Source organism: Chelonoidis abingdonii, chromosome 11 (assembly GCF_003597395.2).
Source record: "Chelonoidis abingdonii isolate Lonesome George chromosome 11, CheloAbing_2.0, whole genome shotgun sequence".
In the NCBI taxonomy this organism is placed as follows: domain Eukaryota; kingdom Metazoa; phylum Chordata; order Testudines; family Testudinidae; genus Chelonoidis; species Chelonoidis abingdonii.
In genome coordinates this window covers 53702859-53728895 of record NC_133779.1, presented here as the reverse complement: position 1 = coordinate 53728895, position 26037 = coordinate 53702859, and the positions used below count along the sequence as shown (strand labels likewise).

The window sequence follows — 26037 nt, the reverse complement described above, 5'->3', positions numbered from 1 at the left end:
TAGGCTGTCTTTAACAATAAGCCGTAGTAGTTTCAGGGACTTTACTGATTTGCCACAGTCTCCCCGTACAAGTGGATTCCTCTGTGCTAACCCCAGATGCTTTTGTTTGCTTTTAACCTTTAAGCTGAACCCCCAAGAAAGCTATTTTGGGTGCTTAGTTTTTGGAATTGCTCTTTTAAAATTAGTAAAAGCCTAAGTTCCAGACATATTTTCTTTTTGATGTTCAAAGAAGAGCCATGAGAATGATTAAAAGATTGGTACACCTGCCTTATATTGAGAGACTGAAAGAGCTGAATCTATTTATGTAAAAGAGAAAGTTAAGGGGTGACTTGGTCACAGTCTATGAGTACCTATGTGGGGAGCAGCACTTTGATAATAGGCTATTCATTCTGGTAGACAAAGGTATAACAAGGTCCAGTGGCTGAAAGTTGAAGTTAGACAACATCCGGCTGAAAATAAGGAGCACAATTTTAAGAGTGAGGGTATCTAGCCACTGGAACAATTTACCAAGGGTTGTGGTGGATTCTTCCTCACTGACAATTTTTAAATGAAGACTGGATATTTTTCTAGAAGATCTGCTCTGGTTCAAACAGGAATTAATTCAGGCAAGTCCTGTGCTTGGGTGATCCAGGAGGTCAGAGTAGATGATCACAGTGGTTCCCTTCTGGCCTTGGAATCTAGGAATCACTTCCAGCGGGAGATGTAAATATGGGTCGGGTCAGAGCAGAGCCAGGATTTGAGAGGAGGAAGAATGTTTGAAAAGACAGAGTGAGCTTGGAGCCGAGAGGCTGTCACTGTCCAGAGAGTCAGCTGTCTCCTGGTCTAGGATTTTATAAGGCACCCAGGGCCATAGTATTGGTGTGCCCCATTACGGCAATTTGTTTAGGAATGACACACCTAATTATAGGATTGTACAAGTGTTTGCCACAGCTTGACCTCCTCCAGAGCTGTGGGGAGCCATACTGCCTTCCTACACACAGTTGATATTTGGGGGAATTAGTCTGGCCGTGGGGTCTTCCTCAGCAGCCCTTGTGGTACTGGAACAAACACCATAAGCCCGGACCCTAGGTCAGGGCGGGCAGTACAGAGTTGGGGGCTCAGGCCCTCATGCAGGGCTGAGCAACAACTGTAGGCCCAAGCTTTCACAGGCCTGTGAGACAGCCACCCACGAGTTGGGTGGCAGGGGGGACGCAGGCCCTCCCACTCCACTGTGTCCCAGCCGGGGCCCTAGCAGCGGCAGAAACTCACTGCTGTCAGTGGGGATCCTGGCCGCAACACACTGGCATGACTCCACAGTGCTACAGCCAGACTAGGGTCGGCTGCCCCCGGGCTACTTCTACACTCCCCCTCGGTTTGTATCTGGGTCAGGGTGTTGTCCTCTGGGGGGTCCAGCACCATAGGCTCCTTGGGGTAGCGGGCGCAGGGCAGGCCCAGCAATTCCTGTGGGTAGCGGGCGCAGGGCAGGCCTGGCCAGTCTTGGCAGCCGCCTTGGGCGGCGGGGTTCTCCCAGTTGCGGGCTAGACAAGAGGCATCTAGCTTCTCCGGTGGCTAGGGCCTTACTGAGCTCTCAGGGGGAGCCTTTATACTTCCGGGTCACCACCTGACTCTCTGAGGGGCGGGCTCAGAGCTCCCTAGCTCCGCCCACTCCAGCCTCTGGATGGGCTCTTCCCTCTCCGGGGCGGCGGGGAGCCACACTGCCTCATTACTTTGGTCAGATGGGTCAGGGAATTTGGCTGTGTGGTAAACAGTCAGCAGCTCCGGCCCTCTGGTGGGGGCTGAGCAAACCGTTCAATATTAGCAGGCCTAGGCCCTGGGTCAAGGCGGGGCAACAAACAGTCAGTAGCACAGACCCTCAGACAGGGGTTGAGCAAACAGGTCAATATTAGCAGGCCCTGGGTCAGGACGGGGCAACAAACAGTTACTAGCTCAGGCCCTCAGGCAGGGCTGAGCAGAGGTTCAACAGCAAACCCCCAGGCTCCTGGTTCTGAGCAGCTGGGGAGAGGGGGAGGCGGCCACCTGCAAGGTGGGTGGCAGGGGGGACGCAGGCCCACTCACTCCACTGCGTCCCAGCCTGGGACCCTAGCAGCGGCCAAAGACCTGCTGCTGTGTCAGTGGGGATCCTGACCACAATACACTGACATTGGCTCTGGCAGTGTTGCAGCCAGACTTGGGTCAGCTGCTCCCGGACTACTCCCTGTCTCCCCATCTAGAGGTACCTGGTTCTGGACGGCATCTTCCATGGGGTCACACACCATGGGCTCCTCAGGATAGCTGGCGAGTGGTAGGCTTGGCAGCTCCTCAGGGTAACTGGCACATGGTAGGCCTGGGAGTTCCTCGGGGTAATGGGTGAGCAGTAGGCTTGGCAGTGTCTCTGGGCTTGGGCTAGCATAAGGCGTTGGCAGGTCTGGCCAGTCCTCAGGTCGGCCCCCCATCAACCATGGATGGTCTCCCCACCAGGAGCTATGCCACAAGCATCTGGTCACTCCGGTGGCTGAGAGCCAAGTGAGCTCTGGGGTTGGGCTTTTATACTTCCTGTCCTGCGCCCTGACCTCTGAGGGGCTGGCGCAGGGTTTGCTGGCTCTGCCCACTTTGGTGTCCAGAGGGCCTCGTCCCTCTCTGAGGCGGTGGGGAGCCAGAACGCCTCGCTACAGAATGCATGACAGATTGCTACTGATGTTCCTAAGCACCCAGGCAGCATTTCCCAAACACAGTCTTGCCAGCTGTTACAATATTATCATGAGTCTCACAATGTATTTGTTGTTTTTGTTTCTGGAAGTCTTGGTTCCTAGAGTCAAAGGATCAGGTGAGAATCTCAGCTCTTGTTTTTAAAACAAGGCAGTTTCTTGCCCTCAAGGTCATAAAGAGAAGTTGGAAAAGGTGACCTGACTGTGACCCAAAAGCTCTGAGTCCAGAAGGCAAAGAAAAAAAACAACTTATTTTGTTTTTGTAAAAAATCTCATGATCTTTAGGGCCTGACTCTTGATTTTTTAATGCCAGGGCCTGGTGTTGGCAAAGCTGCAGATGTTTGAAACCTGATCTCCCGTTCGGGACAACAACACAATTCATGGCCCCTCCCATCCCTGCACTGCCCAGCACATGCTGTTGAAGGCCTGCACTTAAATCCTACATTGTCCTAGGGGAACATACCCCATTCTTTGGACAATGCTCCTGTAGATCTTTATGCATTCCCTCTCCTTCCTTACACGCTTTAATGAAATGGTTTTAAAGGCTGGCAAGATCTGAATTAGCTCCCATTGAAACACATGGGCAGTTCATGCCTCAGTTACTGTTTCAGGCTCTCTGCAGACCCTGGCAAATGTCTCTGCACAGGTTACCCTTGGCCACCTTTTCAAGGTTTTCTCAACAACCAGAACAGCTGGAGACTGACTTTTCTGGTGTAACTAGATAATGAGAAAGGATGGTTTACTCTTTGCAAAGACCCAGAGATACAGGCATGCCTGATGCCTGGCTGTTTGGGATCTGGAGCCCCATGCCCATGGAGAGTCAGAGAAGACAATGGCCCCTCCCATTGCCTGGACATTTGGCACCTAGCAATTAATGACCATGGATGGAGCACCTCCACAGGCAGCCAGTTGCGTGTGACCAGCTGGAGAACAAAGGGCTAAGGAGCAAGGTCAGGTGACAGTGTTTGCCCAGGAACAGAAACAAAGGACAGAGGAAGGGCCCGATGGGGATGTTAAGTGTGGGCTCCCAGAGGCAAGAGATGCTCCTGCACTGGGACTAAAGAGGGGTCAGAGGGCTCTGTTCTCTGGGGGTGACCCAGATGGACCAGGCTGTAACTTTTTGTTCTCTGGGCTAACCAAGGACTTGCCACGCTGTGTTCTAGACATCCCATAAACCTTGCTGCCTTTACCACACTGGCAAAGAATCACTGCACATTACAATTGCCAATTTTGTAATATTTAAAAACCAGACACTCCAGCAGGTGTGCTGGAACCTTCCCCGTCCCACTTTCTTTCCACAAGCCCCTGCCCCTGTTCCCTCCTCTGCCCCCCTTTGTTCTCTGCTTTTTCCTTCTCCCCCTGTGTCTCCTTCCCTCTTCGCAGGTGGAAGACACTCACTTGTGGAACCAGGACAGGGAGCTGCAGCCACCTGATGCTAGTAAGAGGTGGTCCCAGCTGAATAGGGGCTGGCATGGGTGATGGCCTCTCCACCTCCCCTGCCTACAGTAACTGGACTTTGGATGTCCGTTCTGTAGATCTGACCAGACACTGTCAGGGCCCCTTTTCGAACCTGACATTCGTGTCAAAAACCGGGCACCTGGCCACCATACTGCACATGGTGAAGGTGGGGGTGCATTTCCCCCTTTGGGTATTCAAGTCTCTCTCAGGTGTCCAACTCAGGTGGACTGGCTGAAGCGAGCTCACGGTGCAAAATGGAGTGCGTAAGGCTCCAAGGTTTGGTCTGAGGAGGTGGTAAAGCCAAGAGGCTTACCCTAGTGAGAGTGTGACCCTAAAGCGGGTCTGGGGCACTGAAGGGGTCCTCCCAGCGACCAGTCCAGAACTGATCAAGAGCACCAGACCTATGGATCTGTGACATGGGGCAAAGATGCTGTTTCAATGAAACCTAAATAGCAAAGTTCCTGCTTTAAGCTGCCTCATTATTATATCAGTGGATGATCTACAGAGTTCCAACTTCCTTTTTGGCTTCATCAGGACCATTCAACTCCATCACCTGAATCAATACTCAGCCACAGTATACAAATAATTAGGGATAATGCAGTAATGTCAGGCCTGCCATAAGCTTTTGCATCAACACAGAGTTTCCTGGCTGGACTGCCAGAGGTTGTTTTGAAGAGCAATAAATTCAAATACCTGGAACAAGAACTAGATTTGACCCCGTTTAACATTTTCACTGGAAATTGTCTCCCCAGCCCCTGGGTGGGGTGCCTGGAGAGTTCTATTGTTTTTAAGTTGTGTTTGCTTTTATGAGTGGCTCCACTCCCCATAAAAGGTTAGATTTGCAACTGGTGCATCAGAGGAATAGCTCTGTCCCTCTGGTCAGAAGCTTCTGATGCTGAAATCTGCAGTGAGACACCTCAGTGACACTGGAACTGGGAACCAGGTGGGTCCCGACCCTTCCCCTTAGTACATTCCTCAGTGATGTCACGTAGCAGTAGTTGTGATATGTCAACACGACATAGTCGCTTTAAAAAGCCCAAGGCTACGTTGGTTTCTCGACATCTGTAAAATGAGAATAATGCTACTGAGATCCATTCATGAACAGCGTTAGGCATTATTATTACATAGCATCGGCATGGTTCCATCTGGCTGCCCAGCACACGCAAGCCTCAATGGACTTATCCTCAGATCACCCAGTGAAGTAGGGACGGTTCTCACCCCTGTTTTACAGCTGGGGAGCTGAGCCGGGAGAGAACCCATCACCTGCCTGAGGAGTGAGTGACAGAGGGGGAGAATTGAACCCAGCTCTCCTGAAGCTGAGCCTTAAAAAGCCCCCTCTGCCTGCCACTAGCACTGGGTAGCAGTGCTGCAGGGCCCTTTGGTTGGGCTCATGAAGCTGTGGCCCTGCAGCGGGAGGGAAGATGCCAGGGCATGAGTGAAAGGTGCTGGTGTCAGTTCTGCTGCAGAGCAAGGAGAAAGACTCCTAGAAAAAGATCTGAGATGGGACTTGGGTACTGATCCCCTCGCTTCCCTTCCCTGGACCTGATCCCAGTGCCGACTAGGCCAGTGTGAGGCATTCCACTGACTTCAATGGGCTTAAGGTCAAGCCCTCTCTGCCTCAGTTTCCCCATCGTCAAAATGGGTATAATGAGACTTGTCCACCCTATGGGGTGATGTAAGGCTCAGTTAGCAGAGAGAGTGCAGGGGGAGGGCTTGTTCTGGGCACATGATGCTACTTGGATTCCTCCCGGTTCCATGTGAAGGCACCATGGTCCCTGGTCTCTCGTCCCAGCCCGGCTCACCTCAGTGGCTTCTGAAGATAAAAACTGCTCTAAGGATGTCACTGCAAGGCCATCCCCACTCCGGCAAACCTCCGCTGAACTCAAGGGCTGCAGGGTGTTGGTGTTAGTGCCATGGGCAGGTTATGCAGACAGCCAGGGCAGAGCTGGGAGCAGGAGGTATGAGGAGGAGCCACCCCCCACCCCACCTCACTTCCTGTGCTCTGTGACGCTAACTAGCCCCAACCTGGCTATTAACCAACTGATTTACTGTTTTCCCTGCTGCAAAGTCAACAATGAAGCAACTCGCTCTCCTGCTGCTCCTCCTCTCAGTGACCAGGGTGACCCCTTGCGGTAAGTGGCCGTTTCGTTTTCCTCTTCTGGGAACTAATTCTCCCAAACTCTGACCCTGCCTCTGGGGCCAGGGCTGTGATACATGCAGGGGGAGAGCAGGGCGGGTTGCTACAGGGGAGGCTCTGCTGATACACAAGTGAGGTACCTGGACCAGGCCCCTATCGTGCCAGGCACTATACAAACACAGAACAGGAAGACGACACGAGCCCCAAAGAGCTGACTGTCCAAGTACACAAAGTTTGACTTTGAAGCCAAATTTCAAAAGTGACGAGTAATTCTGGGTGTCAATTTTGAGATACCGTGGAGGGGCCTCAGATGTCTTGAGTTGGGCACCCAAAATCTGTCTGAAAATCTTGGCCCCAAAAGACTCCTAAATAAGTGACTTGTTTTTTAAAAGCCCGGAGTCTCCAGCCACTCCCACTCCAGCCAGTTTTGCGATCTAGCCCCTGTGTCTGATTCTAAAATCTATCAAGCTCTTCTGCTGCTGATTTAAGGATGTGGAACAGGGTTTTAATGTATATATTTAAAATGCATCAGTTCCACTTTAAAGTCCCTGTGTGGGTCCCACCCAGAGCATTTATAAGTAGACACATCTGCTCTGCCCCATCACAGCATTGTGCCCCATCCCTGCCCCCAGGGCTTGGGATCTCCACTGGGCACCATGATGACGAAGTGTCACCAGCTCTCATGATTTGTCATGAGTGACAGCACGTCAGCCAGGGCACAAGCTCCACCCGTTGCAACATGAGATGCTCCAGCCACCTCGTTGGAGTTCAGCCCTCATGAAGCTGGCAGAACCTCTCCCCTTCTACTCCTCCCCCTCACCCCTGCAACACCCAACCTGGGAAGGCAGGAGGGAATGGGGGTGCTGCTGCAGCCTCCTCAGCCTGGGAGGAGTGACAAATCCTAGGAGCTGTAGGAGGAGCAGAACTGATGGGATGCTTGGGGGAGCTGGGCAGATGTGGGGCTGGGGCCTGGATAAGGACAGGACGGATGTGGAGCTGGGGGCAGGGCTGGATAGGGGCTGGGTGCAGCACTGGTAGGGGGGGTGAACTGATTTGAGGGCTGGGGGACAGACAGAATTGATGCAAAAGGCAGAAGTGGGGGCAGATCTGATGTGGGAACTGGGAACAGGATTGATTTGGGGGTTAATTGCCAGGAAAGAGAAGGGCATGTCAGGGGTGAGAGCTCCTGTGGAGGGGATAAAATCCCCTTCCCCTTGCTGTGTCAGTCCCAGGATAATACTAAATGTCACACAACCATGGGGAGGGGCAGTGGGAATTCAGCTATCAAAAGGCAGACTGAAAAAACACAATATAGACGTTCAATAAAAACCCAAATTCATGATTTTTGGGGCAAAACATCCTGATTTTGGGAGGTCTAACTCATGATTTTGAGATCGTGAGTTGGCAATGCAGTGGAAGGGTGGGCTCTGCCGTTCTGGCCCCATACATGGTAACAGAGAAAACTCCCAATTAACCCCAAGCCACCCCCTGTGCAGCCGAGAACGTGGGTGCTGCGGAACTGAAACTCGCCATCCGTGACCTGCTGGAGAACTGGGAAGACACATCCTGCTCCCAGAGTGGCCAGAGTGGCCAGAGCTATCAGAGCCTGCCCCGCAGCTGCAAGGAAATTAAAGCCACCCGGGACGGGGCTGGAGGTGAGTGCGGAGGAAGCATCCCTGGACCTGCCAGAAGCTGCTTTGCCTTTGTTGGGTGCCTGCTTCAGACCCAGTGTAAAGGCCACAGCTGGGTCCAGTTGGTTTAGATGCATCCAAGCATCTCTAAGATGGGAGCAGGGGCACCTGACTGCCCGTGGGCATGGTGGGAAAACAGCATTACCAGGGCTGGCTGTGACAAGCTGCTGTCGATACCCAGAGCTGTGAGACACTCTGCTAGCCCTGTCAGCCCAGCAAGTGGGAGGTATACAGCAGCGGAAAGCTCCATCCTGTTCCAGTCTGTCTGTCTTTCCAGCAAACTCCTCAGGGCCCTCCCAGCCTAAACCTCACCTAGCTGGTAACTCAGTGAACTCTGGCCCCCGAGCTCCGCGGAGACGTCCCTCTGTAGCGCACAACCCCTAGCACTACACAGGCCAGGAACAACAGCTTGTTATCTTGACTGGAGCTAACAAGCACCTCAGTTCAGTCAAAGCGCGGGCTCGGGTTAGAGAAACAGTCAAACTAGTTTATTGAATAAAGCGAGGGAGGCTTGAAGTGAGTTCCAGTAGACGGGCTCCAGCCAGAAAATGCTCCCAACAAACAAAAGTAAAACTATGCTGTCTAACGGCAAAGACGTAACTTCACAAGGTTTATTCCAGGCATTTCCCGACCAAACTTCGTTTCCCAGCAGTGGCTGGTTAGTTCTTTTCAGGATCCCCACAGAGTCCCAAGTTCTGCTTTTCCTTGTCTCCTGAGGCGAGGGAAACTTAGGGGTTCACTCCCCTTGCTTTATAGTCCAATAACCCTTTGAAATGGATCTGGCCAGCGTTCCTGTTCCTGCTGGGGTGGATGCTGGTCTGTCTTCACCCCGCTCGTGATTTCTACAGTGCAAATGAGCTCTTCCTGCTCCTCCCATACAGATGAATCAACCACTGAATTTGGTCACCTCTGTGAGCAGGGTTTGCTGGAACAATTTGTATAATGGGGGTGCTGAGAGTCACTGAACCAAACTGTAAACCCCGTATATGATGGAAACTACTTCATGCCAGAGGGTGCAGTCACACCTCCAGCACCCCCCGTACCAGCACCTCTGGGTTTGAGGTGTTGGTCCCTTTCTTTTTTCTGGAGAAAACCTGTTGATCAACTCTCCTGACAACTGGTTTAAATGCAGCTTAGCTGTTGCTGTGTCAGTCCCAGGATAATACAGAGACAAGGTGGGTGAGGTAATATCTATTACCAGACCAACGTCTGTTGGTCAGAAGGACGCGCTTTCGAGCCAGGCTTTCACAGAAGAGCTCGGTGTGGCTCAAACACTTCTCTCTCTCTCTCTCTCACCAACAGATGTTGCTCCAATAAAAGATCTTCCCTTATCCCCTTGTCTATCTGGTTTGAACACATTTTACCCATAATTCCAGCACATCCGGATAATCCTTTGTGGGTGACCATACAAACAAAGCCAGTATCAATTGTGTCCACAAGTCGCGCTGTAACTACATTGGTATCATTAAAGTGTTACAGCTTGTGTGTGGAAAGGCTCAGGCCCCGTCCCCTGGGAGTCCCTGTAATTTGCATTCACTTCCCGCTGCCAAGGGGGCTTTAGGGTCCCTGGAAATTGGGCTGCTCTGCTCCCGGATGCAGGGGCACGTCCTGCTCCAGTGACTCTCGGTTTGCGCCCTGCTGCAGGGCACTAGAAGCGCCTCACCTGAGTGTTTCCCATTTAATGGCTGGCTCCGAGAGGGCCCTGCCCCTTTCCCCAGCCCTGGCTGACCAGCTCGGTGCTCCCCCCTTCCCACCCTGCCCCCTGCAGATGGGATTTACACCCTGCTCACTGAAAATGGTGAGATCTACCAGACCTTCTGCGACATGACCACCAAAGGGGGCGGCTGGACCCTGGTGGCCAGCGTGCACGAGAACAATGTCTACGGCAAGTGCACCAATGGCGATCGCTGGTCCAGCCAGCAGGGGAGCAACGTCAACTACCCAGAGGGAGACAGCAACTGGGCCAATTACAACACCTTCGGCTCCGCGATGGGCTCCACCAGCGATGACTACAATGTGGGGTCCCCTTCTCCATGGCCAATAGCTATCTGCTGGGGAGAGAGGGTGCATTAGAGGTGGCTGAATGCACATGGGCAGGTGGGGGACACAGGCATGGGGGTTAGATGGAGAAATGGTCCAGAGGTCAAGGTGCTAACTGAGGGCTTGGCAGCCCTGGCTTCCGTTCCCTGCCCTGCCACAGGCCCCCTGTGTGACCTAGGGCAAATCACCTAATCTCGGTGCCTCTGTTCCACCCCGCCCCTGTACAATGGGGATGGTGCCTCTCTGCCTTCCGGGGCATAAACCACAGCTGGGGAGGTGCCCAGATGCCCTGGGGATGGGGGTTGCTGGGTAAGTACCAGGGATGTGGTTAAGAAGTTTCAGCTGGACCCTTGCTTTTCAGAACCCTGGTTATTATGATCTGCAAGCCCAGGACCTGTCCGTGTGGCATGTAACCAACAGGACACCCCTGAAGGAATGGAAGAACAGGTCCATCCTGAGGTACCACACCGAGACTGGCTTCCCGTCCTCGGAGGGGGGGAACCTCTTTAAACTCTACCAGGTGACGGCACGGAGCTGGGGGTTTTGGGGGGACATGTGCAGGATGGACCGGGTGGCTCCGTTGGCCTCAGTGTAGATGGAGGGATTGAGTTGGGCAAATCCTCAACATGCTATAAATGCTCCATGCTTGGGGGCCAGAGGCTAATAATGGGAGAAGGAGCCTTCCTCTTGATGCATTGGAATCTGACCATGACCTTGGTGTGAGGTGAGCTGGCTGGTCTCAGCGACTTGCTGGGGTTCACATCCCAAACCAGCCACCTCCTTGGCACTGATGTGCTGGCAGACTCAGCAGAGGGGCTGAACGGGCCACAGAGACTGACCCCACCTCACTCCCTGGAGATGGGGGGCCATTGGACACAGGTGCTTTGGTGCTAGTCCAAGCCCTTTACCCACCTTTGAGACCCAGCTTTGGGGTTCACTGTCCTAGCAGTGGCATCTCCTCAGTGCCAGGGCAGCGGGCAGTGGTGCTGGACACATGCTGATTCTCATCTATTATCATTTACTGCCAGCATTGTGGCAGCTCCTAGCAGACACTCCCCTCCCGCCCCACCGCAGACCAGGGCTCCACGGTGCTAGGTGCTGCACGGACCCAGAACAGAAAAAAAGACCCTACCCTAAACAGTCTGTGACAAATCTACCCCAAATGGCACCTTGACATGCCAGATTTCCCTGCCCACTGCTGGGGTCACTGCTGTGTCCCAGGGCTGGCCTGTGTGGGAGGCGGCCCTGACTGAACAAATCACCCAGCGAGCATGTGTCAATGAAGCTGCCTTGTCTGTGCTGGAGCTGCCCTGCCACAGGGACAAACTAACACTGGATTCTTGCTGCATTTGTGTCTCCCAGAAATACCCAGTGAAATACGGCGCCGGCGTCTGCAAGACCAACAATGGCCCTGCCGTGCCCGTCATCTACGACTATGGTGATGCCCAGCAAACCGCCAACTATTACTCTCCAAACAGCCGATGTAAGTCTGCAGTAAGCATGCGGGTTCTGCCTCTCCACCTGCACTAAATTCTCAGGGTATTTCCCGCAGTCCCCCAGTGTCTCTGCCCCCAACATGCTATAAAAACTCCAGGAGGTTAGAAAACATTTACCAGAGCTCTGCTCCGGACAGCTGCCTCTGAATTTAAGCCCTGGGCCTGTCGTTTCAGTCTGAACAACCTTCATTTTAGAGCAGTGAGACTCAAACCTCAGTGGTCCAGGAGCCGAATTAGCGATCAACATTACCCAAAAGAGCCACAGGAATGCAAATTCATTGTTTCATCTACTATTGTACTAGTCATATTTAAACAGCATGACAGGGGAACTATTTAGTTTATAGATATATTAATTATTCTCACAGCAAATAAGTTAATAACTTAGTGCCAGTTGATAACTTAGTTGGTTACTAACATAGTAAAAGCATCACTCATTTAGAGAAAGGGGAAACGATGGAACGAGAGCTAATGGAAAATCCCCAGGAGACAGCACGGTGTGTGTTTCCCACCTTAACATGATACAAGACAACTGAACACAAACCAGCTCTTAGGAATGTAAAGATGCCATGATAGTGACAGATCTGTGAACAGCCCGGCTGAGCCTCACGGTTCCTGATCACTTGTGGGACTGGAGTTCCTGCTTCTTAGTCCCTGGTCATTCCCAGTTCAACAGGACCAGCTGGGATCGGAGCTCTGTCCCTTGTCTCCACCTGTCCATGGCAAACAATGGTCCTGACCTGCCCTTTTCTGTCACCAGCTGAATTTGTTCCTGGCTACATCCAGTTCCGTGTGTTTAATACTGAGAAGGCAGCCATGGCTCTGTGTCCTGGGGTGAAAGTGACCGGCTGTAATACCGAGCATGTGAGTATCTGGCCAGGGTGGGGTTATCTGTGGAGCAAAGGCCAGCTGATCAGCCTTGGGGCTGCCTAGTGTCACTGTCAGAGCTGGTCGGCTGCACAAGAACTGCTTTTAGCTCGGCACTGGCGCAGGGTAGGTTCAGTTTGTGCCCCCTGTGCCACGAGGGACAGCTGTACACATGGAGGCAATCATCCCCCAGGACAGGCCAAGAGGGATGGATGTTACATCTTTTCTTTGAGGGACCATGTTGGGGGGAACAGATCACAGGGACTGTTGGCTGCTGTGGGCACTTTGCACCACTGGGAAGTCTTTCAAGGTGTAATTTCTGCCAGCAGGGGGCCTGCAGCCCAAGCTTTTGCCACGGGTAAGTTGGGAGTGAATCAGACCCACTCATGGTCTGCTCCTGACCCAGAGAGGTCCACAGGGCTCTGCGCGATCGCATTTGTCATAATAATCCCTAGCTCTGGAATGGCTTTTTTCATCAAATCTTAAAAGCTGCACAGAGGAGTCAATATCATCACCCCCATTTTATAGAAGGGGAAACTGAGGCATGGAATGGAACAGCCAGGAATAAAAGCCAGATCGCCAGAGTCCCAGTCTAGTGCTGTATCCACTAGGCCACACTGCCTTCCCAGATCAAGATTCGATTTCTGTTCCAGGGTGTGAGACACAGGTGGCAGATACTGCACCAACACAGCCCCTTCTCTGGTGCCTTCACAGATCCACAGATGCAAAGGCCAGAAGGGCCAATATGATGGATCTTGTAGTCAGACTTCCTGCATGGCACGTGCTAGAGAACCTCCCACAGGGATTCCTGCATCAAGCGTTCTGGCCCCTGTCTACCTCCCCAGTGCAGGTTTTTCCCAAACTTTCTGATGAGGGTTGAACTGTGAGCTCCTTGGGGCAGGGGCTGTATTTCTGTTCTGTACAGCATCCAGCACCCCAGGGCCTGCCCAGGACTGGGGCTCCGAAGCGGCATTGCAATGCAAACGATAAATACCACCACCACTCAATGGCCTAAACTGGCCCTGCCCCTTGTGCAGACGTTCACACCAGTGCAAAGGGAGTGGCAAACGCTGGCATCTGGGGACCCATTGCACCAGGGTAAGGGGCTGCACAACAGTCAGGGCAATGAAGAGTCTGGTCCCAAGAGTTAGGAAGGGATTTAAACCCTCATGCTTCAGGGCACCTGCTGACTTCTGACTGTGAGGTAACTTTCTCTGTGGGCAGATTTTTTGCCAACTGGCCAATGCAGGGTTTCTTGTGCCTTCCTCTGAAGCAGCTGGCACTGTCCTGGAGACAGGAGAGTGGCTAGATGGGCCCCTGCTCTGCTCCCATCTGGCAATTCCTCTGTTCTCTCCCCAGTACTGCATAGGTGGAGGAGGGTTTTTCCCAGAAGCGAACCCGGCTCAGTGCGGTGATTTCCCTGCCTTTGCCTGGAACGGGTACGGAACCCATCAGCACTGGAGCGTATCCAAGGAGATGATTGAATCCGCAGTGCTGCTGTTCTACCGCTGAGTCCAGAAAGGCTGGCGTGACCCAGTGAACGACGCTGCTTCGCTCGAGCCACAGCTGCTCCCTGGGAGGAGAATTATGGCCTCAGCTGTGGACATCTGTGATGCAAATAAAGAAAGTGAAATGTGCGGGGGTCTCGGTGTGATTTACTCCCCCTGTGACCCAGAGAGGGCTGAAAGGTTCTCAGCACCAGTCAGGATCAGGCACTGCTCTCACTACGAACACCTAGCCCTTAGTTAGCTCTCTGGATCCCTAGATCTCAAAGCACTTTCCCAAGGCGGGTGGCGCAGTTATCCCAATGTTACAGATGTGAGGAATAAGGCCCAGGAGGTGATGAAGTTGTCACAGCTCCTGATTTAGCTGCACCTCTCCCCCTCATGTCTCCTTGAGGGACTCCAACCTCGATGTCAGGCCTTCAGCTGTCACTCTTCTCAGGGCTGGATTCTGCAATCCCCTCCCTCCAGAGTGGGGCCTGGGCTGCAATTCACAATGATCAGCTCAGCAGAGGTGAGGTCAGTTCAGCATCTGCAGACCTGTTCTCTGAACCTAATAAACAGTGTATCCAAGGTCTAGCTCAGCAGAAGCTCACCACTGCCCCCAGGGTGACCCTGGCAGGTTTTTAAGTATTTCAGATCCCGCCACAGTCCTGTCTGGTCACCAATTCAGGTCAGTTCTTGGACTCTCCTTTGATCAGGCTGAACTTTTATACAGTATCGTTACTTTTTTATTTTCTTATGCCTCTTGAGCCAGGTCCAGCCAATCAATGATATTCCTCAGTGGCCCAAACTTCACAAACCTTGTTACCAACATTGTTTCTGTGCTGGAGATTTGTGTTAATTACCCACCTGTTGTCTTTCTTTCCTTGAGAAAACAGCTCTTCTTTCACCCATGGAGCCAGGAATACCATCACTAGCCAGCCCCAAAAGATACAGATCCCACTGATAGAGTTGATACAAAAGCCTTTGAATGTTCCCAGTCTTCATAGCTCTGCATCTGTCACAGATGTAACTTTCCCAAGGTCATCCAGCAATCCACTGACAGAGCCAGGAATAGACTGTAAGTCTCCTAAGCCCCAGTCCAATGCTTCATCCACTAGGCTATGCTCCCTCCCCTTGCTACAAGTGGGGCTGGTTGCACACCCAATTATTAATGCCTCCCACTGCCCAGGACAAGACCCTGTTCTCAGCTCAATCTGACATTGCCAAACTTCAACCCTTTGGACTGGAGTTTTCCATGCCGGCTGTCTGCCTCATGGCGGGTTTTCAGCCAAATGGTTCAGTGGTTTGTGAGACCAAGAACATTGTTTTCCCCACATGATGCCATTCTAACAACATTTTATCTGAACTGCTCTAGCCCACCATGGCATGGAGCTGGGAGTTGGGATGGTCTTTGGGTCAGGGATGTGCCTTTTGCCAGCCTGGTGAAAACCAGCCCAAAGTTGGCCAGAGTATAAGCCTTTTGGAAAACTGCACTTCACACGTGCTCAGTAGAAGCTTCTTTGATTGTGGCAGCTAAATTCCCTGAAGATTCCTCTGTGGCAATCAGGGCCCAGACACTCCAAGGAGACAAAAGAAAGATTAAACTCCCAAAATAAGCAGTTAAATTCCTCAGATTGTATACACTGTTACTAGACTATAAAAACAGACTTAGTAAGATGTGACCTGGGGTGCCTGGGGCTGCCCTCACTGAAAATGCCAAGGTCAGGGCAGGCTGCAAAAAGGAGATCAGATATTTCCAAAACTGGTGGGTAACAATGTAGTTATATTCACCAACCATCACAAACTGTGCTCCTGATCCCCCCACTCCCTACTGGTTATCAAGAACCTGAAAAAGAAATCACTCAGCCCCCTTTATTGCATTCCAGTTCTCTGGCTTCCTATCAGCACAGAGGTCCAGCACAGTGAGAAGTTATTTAAAACCTCTCTCACTGTACAAAATGTTCTTCTGAACCATAGGGCCAGTCACATTACCAGGTCAATGTGTTAGTTTGGATCTTACCCAAAATACCACACTGCCAGCCAGTCCTTTAGTACCTAGAGCTAAAGGTTTATTATAAAGAAAAAAGAAAGAACAGGAAGAGAGTTGTTCAATTGTAAAGCAGTCGCATACATACAGAAACGTCAAAGTCCATCTATCAGATGTATTGGTGAGTTTGCTGGCTTGAAAGCCCCTTTGGAATCATCCAAAACTTGAATGGGTCATTCAGTCCTTTATTTGGAGCTTCATTTTGCAGAGAAGTGAGTCCAGAGGAGAGAAGCAGGATTGACGACAAAATGGAGATGATGCAGCTACCTTTTTATATCCATTGCCACATGGCTTGGACTTCCTTTGTCCCAAACACCAACTCATAGCACATGGCATGGAAAAGCCTTGGAGTCCCCTGAGCATAGGCATGTCCCTACAAGTCCTGCTGACTCTAAGGTGTAGCCCCTGCTTCTTTCAATGGGTTCTTTGCACAGCTGATGACTCATGATGGGCCATCAAACAGATTAGGCAGTGATGACGCCAATCTGTCTGGGGGTGTCACCCAGAAACACAGCACAACTTTTGAAATACAGATGTACCCTGCATAAAAACAAGCCTATCACACTTGGCAAATCACACAGTTCCACTGACATCTTACACGGCATATCTGGTACAATTCATTGCAATTTAATAATATTGGTATTAATAATCATACAAAGTGCATCACATATTCCGTACAGCATCACATAAGATCTTTTATGAAAGCGTGTAATGTTCTAAACTCAATAATTATTATGAGATATGTATACAGACTGTGATTCTGAATTGATGTATTTGTGTCCAGAAAAAACTGCTCATAATCTGCGATGAATTCAACTACACCTCACAGCAGGTGGGTGAGCAGTCAAACGGGAGGTGTTGATAATCATAGCAGTGGAGATGTGTCTACAGGTTGTTTGAGCAGGGGCTGGTGCTGCTTTGAGTTGCGGGGTCCTGGTCTGTGGGGGATTTGTGTCTGATGATGAGTTTGGCAAAGCTGGGAATAGTTTAAAGGCAGAAGAAGGGGGATGGAAATGATTTCTTTCAGGATGTGTTCCCCCATCAAGGACAGGTTGTAAGTGTTTGATGTACACCATATAAGTTGCAGTGTAGGGTGGTAGGTGACAACCCAGGGCGTGTAGTCAGTGGGGCAGTTTTCTGCATTGAAGCAGATTCTCTCAAGGTAGCTGGGTGGCCCATTCCATGATGAGATCGACTTTGCTGGTGGAGTGTCCTTGTTTGGTGAAGGTGGTTTTAAGTGTGTTAAGGTGTCTATGCCGGATGTTCTCTCAGAGCATGTCCTGTGGTATTTGAGGGCCTGGTTGTAGAGGGCTGGATGGCTTTCTCTGCCTTTGAATCAAGAACTGCCCTGTAGCAGGGTGGTCACCCTGCTCCTGGCCTGAAGGGCTTAAAAGAGCCCTGGGACAGGGCTGGGGCAGGGGAAATGCTAGGCTGATTGGGGGAAGCAGCCACAGGTGGAGGCCACGCCCCAATCAGGACACAGCTGGCCCTATAAGAGGGCTGGGGGCCAGAGACTGAGACATATTCTCTCTAGCTTCTTTGAGAGAGAAGGACCTGGCTGCCTGAGGAGGTTACCTAGGGTGGAGCAGTACTGAGGAAGGGCAGAGGGAGTTGGCGCGCTCCAGCCTAGCAAAACCCCTGGCTGCAGGCCAAGTTAAGGGCCCACAAAGGACACTGGGGCTGCAGAGGGGCAGCCCAGAGACAGGCAGAGGCAGCTGGTCCAACCCCCCTTGCTGATGATGAGTGGTTTACAGACTGCAGTCTGCTCCAGGGAGCGGGGCTAGATGATGACTGGCAGTAGCCACTGAGGCAAGGTGGGGATACTGGATTGGGGGTTCCCCTGGGTGTAGACACCCAGATTATGGATTACTGCAGGGGCAGAACCCTGACATAGAAGGATGCTGGAGTCCGGGAGGGACACAGGGGCAAGTGGCAGGCGAGACACCAGCCTGCAGAGGGTCCTGCGGGCTGGAAGAGTTACTTCCCTGGATAACCAGCAGGAGGTGCCGCGCCAGTGAATCTTTGCCCCGCCACATTCCCCCAATAACTGCGTTGACTAAGAGGGAACTATATTTGACTTGTTAAGATTGAGCCTGAGGTCCGCAAACAAAGGAATCATTTCAAGACTCCCTACAGCGGCAGCCCAAATACACAGCATGTGCCCAGCTGTATGCATTGAGCCAACAACCACATGGATAGTTCTACAGCCCTCATGGTGGCCAGGAAATGCTGGGCTCTTTCAGATGATCATCCACATCAGGGCTGGCTCTAGCAATTTTGCCACCCCAAGCACGGTGGCATGCCGCGGGGGGTGCTCTGCCACTCGCCGGTCCCGCAGCTCCGGTGGACCTCTCGCAGGCATACCTGTGGATGCTCCACCAGAGCCGCGGGACCAGCGGACCCTCCGCAGGCACGCCTATGGCAGGTCCACCGGAGCCACCTGCCGCCCTCCCGGCAACTGGCAGAGCGCCTCCCATGGCATGCTGCCGCAAGCACGCGCTCGGCACGCTGTGGCCTGGAGCCTGCCCTGATCCACACAATGAGGTCATGATCAGTCTCAGTGATTCCGCTGTCACCATGATGAGGGATCTCTTTAGCACAAGACAGCCCAGCAGAGAGCAGAGCCGAAGAAATGAGCCTTGGAAAACAAATCCCAGAAAGGAGAAGGCCCAGCAGGGATCAGATTCCAGAAGGCAGAAAGCCAAGGGAGAGTCCAGAAAGGGGAGAGTGTAGCAGAGTCAGAGACAGGAGGGCAGAAAGACCAGAGGAGCTGGAGCCTGGGAAGCAGCACAGAATGAATCCTAGCTTGGTCATTTTTCCATCAAGGACAACCAGATCCACCCTCACAGCTAAGACAGGGGTAGGGCATGGAGAAGCTAGCACTGCCATAGAAACAAACATGCTGTGACCTCTCAGCATGCTGACGCTGTGGTGACTGAGTGGTCACGGTGCCTGATTACAATCCTGAAAGTTGTGGGTCTGGCTCTTGCTCAATCTCACAATGAAAGGCCACCACTAGCTCACCCAGCTGCAAAGCGGGTACCCAATCCATCGGGTTAGGGCACTCAAAGGCAGCTGGACATGATGCTGGCACGTCCCTCTCCTGTGTACCATTGGCTATGAAACAGAGATGCCACAACTGCACCAGCCTGCTAAGTCATTGGCTTGGGGGAACTTTGATCCTGGGGCTGTAACTCCCAGTGCAATATTGACATAAACTCAAAGGAAACCCAAGCCCTCGACCGACCAAAATGGAAATGGATCTTGGGGCAAGGACCCCATTATTTCCAGATCCAACAAAGACAGCAGGCAATGGAGAAACAGAAAAGGAGTCAAAAACATGCCACAGCCTGACTCAACAATCCAGATCCACCCCTTCCACTGGGAAGTGTCTGCCCCAATAGTGCCAAGATCTGGGGATCCCAGATCAGTCTCATTAGTCACCTGCAGATCCTCCAGCAATAACTGGCATCATTTTATGGAAGACAATCATCCTCCAATGCCAAGGGATCTCTAATGGTGACAAATTTGCCTCTTCAGTCACTAGAGGGGAGCCTCACCCACACAAAACCACCCAGCAACCTTCCAATTTATTATCATATTGGCATGCCTGAACCCAACTGCCTGGCAAAGACATATAGCATAGTTCAGTCTGCCCGCCCCATTCAGTCTGTGGCATCCTCACTGCGACTGCCCCAGAGATGCTTTCCTTTGCTAACCGAAGACAGACTTTTATTCCCTTCCAGCTGGGCTGATGGATTCGTGCCGAGACCTGTGAGCCAGGTTGTGCTGCAGTAGCAGCAATTCATCTCGAAATACTAAAATATCTGGATGGAGGGAAGAGCGTCTCTGCCCACAAACAGCAGATTGGCTTATTCAGCCTGCCCAGCTGAGTAGCCTCAGTGCAGTAGCTCTTTAAAGTTCATATAATCTTCAAGAGCAAAATGAGCAACTTCATGAACAGTAGGGAAAACAAACATAGGAGAAAACAAAAAGAACAGGAGCACTTACTAACAAATTTATTTGAGCATAAGCTTTCGTGGGCTACAGCCCACTTCTTCGGATGCACATTATGGCGTATATAACATTGGCGGATGTGTAGGTGAATGAACCGGTGATGTTCATACATAGCAAAACTTCATAGCTTTGCATACAACGATAGCACATACAATCCAACGAGATATTAATGTCTGGCAGATTAAGACTTTTAGAATGATACCTGGCAAGGCATACTTTGTACAAAGCACATCATAATTATATGACAGTGGTGAATATGGGGTCACCAGGGTGTCACACTTGGCATCTCCTGGCTAACCCTGCAGGATCCCCTCATTCATTGGTGAGAACAGGTCACTTTCCCATCAAAATTCTGTCAACGACATGGCCAGGAACCAGTCAACACTGCACCCAGGCTCAAGAAGGTTCAAGAAGATGTAGTTGCCCACACTGAAACACTTACTGAGGGAACTATGGAACTTACCCTCCCAGAGACCTCCGTGACTTGAGCCCCCAGTGCAGGGTCCCCTGCCACCCGTGGCAGCTGGGAACCGTGGGGGCCCAGAGCTCCCAGCCACAGAAGGCACCACGGCTGCCCCACAGCTCCCAACTGGGGTGGGGGACATGGGTGACCCAGAGCTCCCAAGTGGCGGGGAGACTCCGAGCTCCTGGCCCTTGCTGGCAGGAGGGCCCCAGGAGCTCCCAGCCACTGCGGGCGGTGGCAGACCCTGGAGCTCTGAGCCACCACTGGTGGAAGGGGCGCCCTGAGCTTGGAGCCACAGGCGGTGGGGGGACTCTGCAGCTCTGAGCCAGGCCCCTCTGGGTGTAGCATTCTTTTTCACTGATTGACCAGTGGCTTTCCCTCTCAGACAGTTTCTTGCTGAGAAACACGACAGGATGGAAGTTTTGATCCGGTCCTTCCTGCATTAAAACTGCTCCCACACCACGCTCAGATACATCCATGGTTACTAGGAATGGTTTGTCAAAGTCTGGGGCCCTTAGCACAGGGTCAGACATGAGCGTCGCCTTAAGCTGGGTAGAGGCCTTCTGACACTCATCATTCCACTTAACTGCATTTGTCTGGGTCTTTTTGGTCAGGTCTGTTAGTGGGGCAGTGATTTGGCTGTAGTGTGGTACAAATCACCTGTAATACCCAGCCAAGCCTAAGAAGGATTGGACCTGTTTCTTTGACCTTGGGACAGGCCAATTTTGGATAGCATCCACCTTGGCCTGTAGGGGGTTTATGGTTCCTTGACCCACCTGGTGTCCCAGGTAAGTCACTCTGTTTTGGCCATTTGACACTTTTTAGCCTTAACAGTTAGTCCTGCCTGCCTGATGCGCTCAAAGACTTTTTCCAGGTGTTCTAGGTGTTCTGGGCCATGAATCAGAAAAAATGGCCACATCATCGAGGTAGGCAACTGCATATTCTCCCAATCCTGCTAGGAGACCATCTACAAGTCTTTGGAAGGTGGCGGGTGCATTTCGCAGCCCGAAAGGAAGCACATTAAATTCATACACCCCTGCATGGGTGATGAAGGCTGACCTTTCTTTGGCGGGTTCATCTAGCGGTACTTGCCAGTACCCCTTGGTTAAGTCTATTGTAGAGATGAACTGGGCACGTCCCAATTTCTCCAATAGCTCATCGGTGCGTGGCATTGGATAGTTGTCGGGACGAGTTACAGCATTTAGCTTACGGTAGTCCACGCAAAAGCGTATTTCCCATCTGGTTTGGGTACTAGAACCACTGGAGATGCCCATGCACTGGTAGAGGGTGGATTATATACCATCTGTAGCATGTTTTGGATCTCCCGTTCTATAGCAGCTTGGGCATGAGGAGACACCCGGTAGGGTGGGGTTCTAATTGGGTGAGCATTACCTGTGTCAATGGAGTGGTATGCCCGTTCAGTCCATCCTGGGTGGCTGAGAACAATGGGGCAAAGCTAGTGCACAGCTTCTTGATCTGTTGCCACTGCAGACGTTCCAAGGTTGTGGAGAGGTCACCTCTTCCACGCCACCGTCACTTTTTCCTTCGTAGTAGACACCTTCAGGCCACTCAGCGTCATCTTCTCCCTGGGCTGTAAACTGACAAACCTTTAAGTTTCTGGAATAAAAGGGCTTGAGAGAATTAACATGGTACACTTTAGGCTTTAGGGTTGGGTGGGGAAATGCTATGATAGTTAACAGCTCCAGGCACTCTTGGACCGTGAATGGCCCTTCCCATGACGCTTCCATCTTATGGGCCTGTTTGCGCCTTCAAGACCATAACCTGGTCTCCTACTTGAAGGAACGCTCTCTGGTATGTTTATCATACCAGGCCTTTTGCTCTTCCTGAGCATCCTTTAGGTTTTCTTTAGCAAGGGCTAAAGAGTGTCGGAGGGTGCTTTGTAGGTTGCTTACAAAGTCTAGAATGTTAGTTCCTGGAGAAGGCATAAACCCCTCCCATTGCTGCTTCACCAACTGTAATGGCCCCTTAACCTCGTGGCCATACACAAGTTCAAATGGTGAAAACCCTAAACTGGGATGTGGTACAGCCCTGTAGGCAAAAAGCAACTGCTGCAACACTAGGTCCCAATCATTGGAGTGTTCATTTACGAATTTACGTATCATGGCCCCAAAGTTCCATTAAAACTCTCCACCAGGCCATTGGTTTGATGGTGGTAACGGGTGGCAACCAAGTGATTCACCCCATGAGCTTCCCACAGATCTTTCATGGTCCCTGCCAGGAAATTAGTTCCTGAATCTGTAAGGATGTCGGAGGGCCAACCTACCCTGGCAAAAATGTCTGTTAAGGCCTGGCACACAGTTTTAGCCCTGGTGTTGCTTAGAGCTACTGCTTCCGGCCATCGGGTAGCAAAGTCCACGAAAGTCAGTATGTACTGCTTTCCTCTGGGGGTCTTTTTTGGGAAAGGACCAGAATATCCACAGCTACTCCCTGAAATGGGACCTCAATTATGGGGAGTGGCTGGAGAGGGGCTTTGACCTGGTCTTGGGGCTTTCCCACTCTTTGGCACACCTCACAAGACCGGACATAATTAGCAACATCCTTGCCCATCCCCTCCCAGTGGAAGGACTTCCCCAACCTGTCTTTGGTTCTGTTCACCCCAGAATGGCCACTGGGATGATCATGGGCTAAGCTTAAGAGCTTTCCCGGTACTTAGTTGGAACTACCAACTGTTTTTGAGGATGCCAGTCTTCCTGGTGTCCCCAGAAAGAGTCTCCTTGTATAAAAGTCCTTGTTCTACAACAAACCGGGATCGGTTAGAAGAGCTGAAGGCAGTGGGGTGCTCCGTGCCGCCGCCCAAGCTTTCTGAAGGCTGTCATCTGCTTCCTGCTCAGTCTGGAACTGTTCCCTTGAGGCTGGAGACACCAGTTCTCCTTAGACTGTGGACTTGGGCTTGGTCCCTCTGGAAGCGATGTAGGGATGATGGGTTGTGTTTTCGTTGCTGGTGAACCGCTTTCCGCTGGTGCACTATGCGATATTTCAGGCTCTGGCTGAGCCTCTTAGGTAGGGTTGTCTGCTGCTTTCTGCCAGTTCAGGCCCGCTGGTGCCCTCTGGCGTTGGGGTTGGAGATGGGTTTGCAAGCGCTGGCATCAGTGCTGGCAACGGTTCTGGTGCTGGTTGCTTTTCCAGTTCCGGTTCTGGGACTGGATGCACTGTGGCTGTTTGCAGTCATTGGCAGGGGATCCGGGTCCACCACCTCTGTCTGGGTCTCTGGTAACACAGACGGGGCCTGGTGGACGGCTCAGGAACAGGGATGGGTCTGGAAGCTTGCCTGGCTTGCTGCGTGTAACCATTCCCACCCTCTTGGCCCGCTTCACCTGGTTGGCCAAGTCTTCCCCCCAGTAGCATGGGGATGGGATAATTGTCATAGACTGCAAAAGTCCACATTCCTGACCAGCCTTTGTACTGGACAGGCAGTTCAGCTGTAGGCAAGTTTACAGATTTTGACATGAATGGGTAAATTGTCACTTGGGCCTCTGGGTTGATGAATTTGGGGTCCACTAAGGATTGGTGGATAGCTGACACTTGTGCCCCCGTGTCTCTCCACGCGATAACCTTCTTTCCGCCCACTCTCAAGTTTCCCTTCGCTCCGAGGGTATTTGAGAGGCATCTGGGCCTGGGGATCTTTGGTGTGATGGTGGTGTAATGAACTGCACTCAGTTGGGGTTCTTGGGGCAGTTGGCCTTTATATGTCCCAGTTCATTACATTTAAAAACATCGCCCAGCTGACTGGTCACTGGGCCGAGGTGGGTTGCTGGAGACTGGTGAGGTGGGACAATAGGGTGTCTGGGGCTTTCCTTGGGTTGTAGGTGGTGGGGTCTTGGGTTGCCCTCGGTGATAGGGTTTATTGTCTGTTTGCCCCTGTGATATTCTCCCCTTGCTAGTAGCTTTTTCTTTTCTGCCACTTCCACCCATCTGGCTCCAATCTCCCCGCCTCGGTTACAGTTTTGGGCTTCCCATCTAGGATGTACCTTTCTTTTCCTCAGGAACACCCTCTAAGAACTGCTCCATTTGCATTAGGAGGGACAGCTCTGGCCAGAGATTAAACATTTGCTCCTGATATCCAGGCATCCAATTCTTTCCAATGTGGTAGGCGTGTCGGGTAAATGACACATCTGGTTTCCACCTTAGGGCTCTGAACCGCCGACGGGCATGCTCAGGTGTTAGCCCCATTCTGATTCTGGCCTTGGTTTGAAAAAGTTCATAATTGTTCATGTGTTCCTTAGGCATTTCAGCCGCCACCTCTGCTAAGGGTCCACTGAGCTGTGGCCTCAGCTCTATCATGTACTGGTCTGTAGAGATGTTGTACCCATGGCAGGTCCTTTCAAAATTTTCTAAGAAGGCCTCAGTGTCATCACCTGCCTTGTAGGTGGGAAATTTCCTGGGATGGGAAACAGTACCTGGAGAAGGGTTGTTAGGGTTGGCTGGAACATCTGGCTTAACCTTTGCTAATTCCATGGCCTGCTGGTGGGTCTCCCTTTGGAGCTCCAGCTCTTTTTGTTTCCTCTCTATCTCTCTCCTGTGGGCAGCCTCTGTGGCTTTTTCTTCTCTTTCTCTCAGCTCCATCTCTTAATTTCTCTTATCTCCATCTCTTTTTCTCTCATTTCTATCTCTTTTTGTTTCCTCTCTATGTCTCTCCTGTGGGCAGCTTCTTTGGCTTGTTCTTCTGCATCCAGTCTTGCCCATTCCTGTTTAATGGCTTCCTTGGAACTCATCGTTCCTGCTTTCTTGTGCTGGCTGCGCCTTCTGCAGCTTACTGCCTGGAATGCTGCAGCCCAGGCTGCTTCCTCAGGGCTGCTTGGTTAACAGTCTTCCTAACTATGCCCAAAGAGTTAGAAAGAAAAAAAAAACAATTCACTTGCAAATGCCTTTTGCTGGTGTCTGCTGGCTCACAGCTTGTCTCCTTTTTAACACCTCTGCCCTCAGGCTGTCTATCCGAACAGCCAGAAAGGAGAGAAAAAAAAATTCACTGGCTTTAGTTTTAAAACCCAATCCTCTCAGGCTGCATCCAAGCAGTTAGAAAGGATAGGAAAAAAATCCTACTGGCTTTTGCTTTTAAACTCAATCCCCTCTCAGACTACTTTCCAAGCAGTTAGAAAGGAGAGAAAAAAAAACTCACTGGCTTTTGGGTCCTAGAAATCCCAGCCGCTGCACATCATGTCAAGGTATTATTCTCACTTTGAACTTTAGCTTCCAAAAAGTGGGGACTGCATGTACCCTTCTAAGCTTAATTTCTAGCTTAGATTTGATAGCGCTGCCACCAACCAAAAATATAGTGTTTGGTACACTTCCTGTCCCCCGAAAACCTTCCCTGGGGGACCAAGACCCAAACCGCTTGGGTCTTAAAACAAAGAGAAATAAACCATCCCCCCTCCTTTCCCCATCCCAGACTTTCCCCTCCCTGGGTTACCCTGAGAGATCACTGTGTTCCAAACTCCTTGAATCTTAAACCAGAGAGGAATTAACCTTTCCCCCCTTCCCTCTTTCCCCCCACCACTCCCTGGTGAGTTCAGACCCAATCCCCTTGGGTCTTACCCAAGAAAAAAAAATCAATCAGGTTCTTAAAAAGGAAAGCTTTTAATTAAAGAAAGAAAAAATAATATTTATCTCTGTAAAATCAAGATGGAAAATGTTT

General features: G+C 51.4%; 1 protein-coding gene across 6 annotated transcripts in view; it reads left to right on the top strand.

Annotated features, from left to right (window-relative positions):
- The window catches only part of LOC116816132 (intelectin-like protein), a 111791-nt gene extending 97803 nt beyond the window's left edge, over positions 1 to 13988 (top strand). For 2 of the 6 annotated variants that reach the window (XM_075071142.1, XM_075071144.1), the window contains exons 7-8: positions 12264 to 12367; positions 13730 to 13988. In XM_075071142.1, the coding sequence (XP_074927243.1) occupies positions 12264 to 12367; positions 13730 to 13882 (257 nt within the window). In that variant the 3' untranslated portion in view covers positions 13883 to 13988. Of the gene's footprint in view, positions 1 to 4988; positions 5086 to 6210; positions 6275 to 7760; positions 7935 to 9738; positions 9987 to 10371; positions 10531 to 11372; positions 11494 to 12263; positions 12368 to 13729 lie in introns of those variants that run through there. The other 4 variants (XM_032765148.2, XM_075071140.1, XM_032765146.2 and 1 more) reach the window with 4 other exon arrangements.
- Positions 13989 to 26037: the final 12049 nt, after the last annotated feature.